We start from the raw sequence: 6,000 nt of genomic DNA, 5'->3' as shown, positions 1-6,000 counted from the left end.
AAAAAAACTGAACCCAATGATCATGTGATGTATGGGGGTCTCCTAACTTTTTCCCTGAAACATGACATTTGGAGGTGAGAAGAGACAAATCATGCTGGATTTTAAAGGTCTGATACTTTTGTTCTTGGAGAAATAACCCACTGCCAGAGGAGTCTGGAGGTGCCCTATCCTGAAAGTGATAGATGGCAGCTTGGAGCCTTTGTGTGTATGTGTGTACCTATAGACCAGGGGTGTCATACTGGTGGCCCTCCAGCTGTTGCATATCTACAATTCCCATCATGCCTGGACAGTCAAAGCTTTAGCCTTGGGTTGCCAGGCATGATGGGAATTATAGTTTTGCCCCAGTTTGAGGGCAGCGAGTTTGACAGCTGTGCTGTAGATGCTGACTGTTCTAAGATCAGTGCTACAGCGTCTTCAGGGGGTCTCAACCACACATCATCATATCATAATGTGATTACTTTTTAAGGCGGTAATATCCCTTTAAGGAATTTTTTAAGGGGTTTTCTGATTTATTACTACTTACAAAGGATAGAGATCACAGGGAGACTGACCTCTAACCTCTCAATTGGTGCTCTACTCTTATTTTGAACAGAGCTGCAGATCGCCACCTGACCCGCTGCTCCATTCATTCTCTATGGGGACAAGTAATAAAAAATCTGAAAATCCCTTTAACAAACCGAAAATGTGAGTGTTTGGCACATATGGAAATAGTTCAAAGATGTCACCTATCAAATATTGAAGACAAAGGAAACAGGTTAAAGAAAGATCTCTGATTTTAATAGTTTTTGTTCATTAAAAAAGTTTAAACCTGCATAGCAATCATTTCAAAAATAATTATTTAATGTTCCATAATTAAACTGTACACAGCCTAGTTCTGAGACGACAAAGCTCGGTGGTGGTTGTAAGCAGTCCAGTGCAATGGAGTCCAGACGCCCAAAGTCCTGGTTCCAAACGCTTTGTGGATTCCGTGTGTGGAAGCGGCAGAGTAAACCGTTCATAAGCAGCTGTCCGTGTGTGGATGGAGACGCACTGGGCAGAAGGCTCATTCCGGTGGCAGTTATGTCTCAAAGTCGTTCAATGTCCCGATATTTCTTTCGTAGGATTGAGACCTGATCCTTAAACAGTACCGGGTCCAGTCTCATCTGTGAGTGAATGAGCGGCATATAGCCAAACCAGCTGGCAAACGTATTCATACAAGTCTGTCTCTGAGCAAAGTGGTCGGGGTCTGCCCAGCGAGAAGCTCTGGAGGTCTGAAGGGAGACAAAAACGGGAACGTTAGATTGCTTTGTACTCAAACTATGAACATATCTACAACCCCAGGCTCTATTATGTTTTATATTCTTGTATATAGGGGCAGTATTATAGTAGTTATATTCCTGTATATAGGAGCAGTATTATAGTAGTTATATTCTTGTATATAGGAGCAGTATTATAGTAGTTATATCCCTGTATATAGGGAGCAGTATTATAGTAGTTATATTCCTGTATATAGGAGCAGTATTATAGTAGTTATATTCCTGTATATAGGAGCAGTATTATAGTAGTTATATTCCTGTATATAGGAGCAGTATTATAGTAGTTATATTCCTGTATATAGGAGCAGTATTATAGTAGTTATATTCCTGTATATAGGAGCAGTATTATAGTAGTTATATTCCTGTATATAGGAGCAGTATTATAGTAGTTATATTCTTGTATATAGGAGCAGTATTATAGTAGTTATATTCTTGTATATAGGAGCAGTATTATAGTAGTTATATTCTTGTATATAGGGGGCAGTATTATAGTAGTTATGTTCTTGTATATATGAGCAGTATTATAGTAGTTATATTCCTGTATATAGGAGCAGTATTATAGTAGTTATATTCTTGTGTATAGGAGCAGTATTATAGTAGTTATATTCTTGTATATAGGGGCAGTATTATAGTAGTTATATTCCTGTATATAGGAGCAGTATTATAGTAGTTATATTCTTGTGTATAGGAGTAGTATTATAGTAGTTATATTCTTGTATATAGGAGCAGTATTATAGTAGTTATATTCCTGTATATAGGAGCAGTATTATAGTAGTTATAGTCTTGTATATAGGGGCAGTATTATAGTAGTTATATTCTTGTATATAGGAGCAGTATCATAGTAGTTATATTCCTGTATATAGGAGCAGTATTATAGTAGTTATATTCTTGTATATAGGAGCAGTATTATAGTAGTTATAGTCTTGCATATAGGAGCAGTATTATAGTAGTTATAATCTTGTATATAGGGGCAGTATTATAGTAGTTATATTCAGTAAGTCGGTGAGTGGTAGTTCTTTCTTTTTTATACTTTATTGGAGTAGTTATAGTCTTCTACATAGGCAACACTATTATATCAAATAGCTGGCAGAAGTGTGGGCACATGAGAAACAGCCATCCTCGGTACTCGCCTGCACCATGTCCACCTCCTTCCAACTTTATATATGTTTATGTCTTAATAAACTAAAGTGGATTCTGCAGATATCTGTGAGCACCAGCTTCTCTTTTCTACGTTCACATACTGGATTGTCTGCTGTCTGCATGTGCTTCCCAACTGAGGAGTGACCCATCCTACAGTATTACCTGTTTCCCTATCACCATACGTGACTATAAGCTGGATTGCTGCTGACTCTCTGCTCTCCACTTATAATACACTCCTATTCATATTAAAAAGGAAGGAGGACGGGTTCTGGGTAGTTAATAAAGCAGAATACACTTCTTGGAGATGTCAGACATACTGGAAGCTTAAACTGAATTCTAAATGCACCACTGAACAATGCATAAACCATAATATAAGCCAATACTACAGGAGAAAAGCGCTCTCATACTACTTAGGTGTTGCTTTTATTTGTAAAATAATAATGATAAAAAATGCATTTAAAAAAGTCAAAAGCAAGTAAAAAATGGATTTCTATTTGGAATTGTAGAGAATATAAAATCCTGGTTACATGGGCAGAATACATATAGGCCTCCTGTTTTGGGGACACTGGGATAATAAGTGCTGGTGGCAGGCCGTCCATTTCCAGCGGTCGGGAGGCACTAACATAGCTCTCTGCTGCCTGGAAGCTTCCTGGCCTCCCACCAGCACAACACGCCGTCTAGGTTCTATTTCGATAAGTAGAGGGGGAAAAAAAAAAAATGTTTAAAGAAATAATTCACAAGTTGAAATCATCCCACCAGCAGGCCTCACAGTGGTTGCTATTTACAGGATGTTTTTAAGGAAATTTTTTTTAAAGGTGTAAGAGTATGTGTGCTCAGCTCTAAAGTCCACACAGAATCGGGTAACGTCCGGGTAATGCCATAAATCATTGGTCAGTTTGGGACCATCATAAAATGTAATGTGCTGCAGAGCTGCATTCATAATTCTGCCGATTGCTACAGTAAATAGTCAAACAGCTTTCCAAGATACATGATTGGCTTTGCTCCTCTAATGCAAGAGGGGCACTAGATTTTCCCTAAAAAAAAAAAAGGGGGCATGCATTTCCCCATAGAATTACATGTAAAACAGACAAGGGGATGGGGTTAAAATGAATATGTCCAAAACATTTTTTGTGTGGAAATGTCTACTGAAATGGAGAATGGTATGCCGGCAAAAATATTTTTCTTTCAAAATCAACTGGTTTCAAAAAAGTTAAATCAATTTGTAAACTATTTCTATTTAAAAATCTCAAGTCTTCCAGTACTTATCAGCTGCCGTATGTCCTGCAGGAGGTGGTGTATTCTTTCCTGTCTTACACAGTGCTCTCTGCTGCCACCTCTGTCCATGTCAGAAACTGTCCAGAGCAGGAGAGGTTTTCTATGGGGATTAGTTAATGCTCTGGACAGTTCCTGACATGGACAGAGGTGGCAGCAGAGAGCACTGTGTCAGACTGGAAAGAATACATCACTTCCTGCAGGACATACAGCAGCTGTACGAAGATTTTTAAAAAGAAGTAACAAACCCATATAACTTTCTGACACCGGCTTATGTGAAAGATTTTTTTTTTTTTTGCCAGAGTATCCCTTTAATAGTAAAAACCATTAAACCTCAGTCTGTGTGTGATATTGCAGTTGCAAATAGCCTAAGGACAGGTGTGGCGCCATTTGTAGAAAAAAATACTATGCTTTCAAAATCCAGGATAACCCCTTTAAATGTTGCAACAATGTCTAGGCACCGGACAAGCAGGGAGTGAAGAGAAATATGAGCTCAAACTATTAAAGAGTGCATAAAAACATAAAAAAAATAAAAAATAAAAAAAAAAATTAAAAAAATAGCGATGTAAAAAAAACAAAAAACAAAACGGGAAGTTTGGGAAATATTTTCCCCATCTGGTAATAGACAGAGCAGTCATACCTGTCCCATCATAGTCTCCTTATACTGCTTTTTCTGTGTCACTTTTATTGGCGGCAACTTGGTTACAGCAGACACCAGGAAGTTTATTAAGATATCTTCACAATTGGCTAATTGGTCCACCATGTTTTTCAGACTGGCAGGCAAGTAATTGGTGTACAGGTAGTGATAGTATCTGCAGAGAGGACACAGAATATTAGAATCCACACACTGTAACAGTAATAAGCCGCCATATACCACACAGCACAGCGCCCCCATCCTGTATATGGCCGCCAATGGAAGGGGACGTCTCAGAGGAAGCTATTGGTGTGAATTTTCTGATACCTACCGGAGCATGCTTACTCATCTCTACTACTTATTAGTAAGTGGCATATAATGGCGGTTTTCAATGCTTGTGAGAATAAATAACCTTAATGTCAAATATTTATTCTACTCTTTAAAGGAGTACTCCTCTAAAAAAAAGATTTTCTTTCTTTAAATTACTGATGTCAGAAAGTTTTACAGATTCGTATATTACTTCTATTTAAAAATCTCCAGTCTTCCCATACTTATCAGCTGCTGTATGTCCTGCAGGAAGTGGTGTATTCTTTCCAGTCTGACACAGTGCTCTCTGCTGCCACCTCTGTCCATTTCAGGTACTGTCCAGTGCAGGAGAGGTTTTCTATGGGGATTAGTTACTGCTCTGGACAGTTCCTGACATGGACAGAGGTGGCAGCAGAGAGCACTGTGTCAGACTGGAAAGAATACACCACTATATGCAGGACACACATCAGCTGATAAGTACTGGAAGACTTGAGATTTTTAAATAAAAGTAAATTACAAATCTATATAACTTTCAGACACCAGCTTATGTGAAAGAATTTTTTTTTGCCACAGTAAAAACCAATGGGGGAGATTTATCAAACATGATGTAAAGTGAAACTGGCTCAGTTGCCCCTAGCAACCAATCAGATTCCACCTTTCATTCCTCACAGACTCTTTGGAAAATGAAAGGTTAAATCTGATTGGTTGCTAGGGGCAACTGGGCCAGTTTCACTTTACACCATGTTTGATATATCTCCCCCATGAGCCACAAACTGTGTATATATCCATAATCATCATGGCCCAAAATTGTTATGGCTTCCAAGGGCCAAAAGAACAAGTAGCATACAGGCTGGGAGGCCAGCAGGCCACTTACTTGTGGTAGATAGCAGCTCCGGTTAGTACCATGGAGTAGTCATTAGTCCACTTGGATGTGTAACCCCATCGCTCCTTTGTGCTGTCCCAAAAGTGACTACGGGCCGGGTAACCCACAATCCTTTCTGGAAAGCTCTGCCAAACCGTAAAGGCAAAATCCACCTGTGTAAAAAATAAATAAATAAAATAAAATAAAAAAAATGGTTGTTACAATTCTACTACTCATCCCAGAAAAAAAGCTATTCTTATAATGGAGCATGTGAGTAGTTCCCAGACAAAGGCCGACCGCCATCTCTGGGCCTACGCGAAAGCCGCCATGTCATCGATATAATAGAGACGCAAAATGATCATTTTCTATTCAAATGTCAAATGGCTCAATTATAAGTTACATATAAAATAAAAAGGAAAAAAAAAAGAAAAATGGTTAAAAAAAAAAATCTACACGCTTCTGCTTTTAACAAAACTGCTTGATATTCTAAC

The 6,000-nt window shown here is 38.5% G+C and overlaps 1 protein-coding gene across 1 annotated transcript in view; it reads right to left on the bottom strand.

The window, feature by feature from the left end:
- Positions 1 to 755: 755 nt before the first annotated feature.
- EXT1 (exostosin glycosyltransferase 1) overlaps positions 756 to 6,000 on the bottom strand; it is a 210,846-nt gene continuing 205,601 nt past the window's right edge. The window contains exons 9-11 of the mRNA XM_069957169.1: positions 5,522 to 5,682; positions 4,348 to 4,519; positions 756 to 1,250 (exon numbers count right to left, since the gene is read on the bottom strand). Of these exons, the coding sequence (XP_069813270.1) occupies positions 1,065 to 1,250; positions 4,348 to 4,519; positions 5,522 to 5,682 (519 nt within the window). The 3' untranslated portion in view covers positions 756 to 1,064. The remainder of the gene's footprint in view (positions 1,251 to 4,347; positions 4,520 to 5,521; positions 5,683 to 6,000) is intronic.

The sequence above is a fragment of the Dendropsophus ebraccatus genome, chromosome 2, assembly GCF_027789765.1.
Source record: "Dendropsophus ebraccatus isolate aDenEbr1 chromosome 2, aDenEbr1.pat, whole genome shotgun sequence".
Lineage (NCBI taxonomy): Eukaryota > Metazoa > Chordata > Amphibia > Anura > Hylidae > Dendropsophus > Dendropsophus ebraccatus.
Note: the sequence above shows the minus strand (reverse complement) of the source record. Positions and strands in the feature narration are given on the sequence as shown.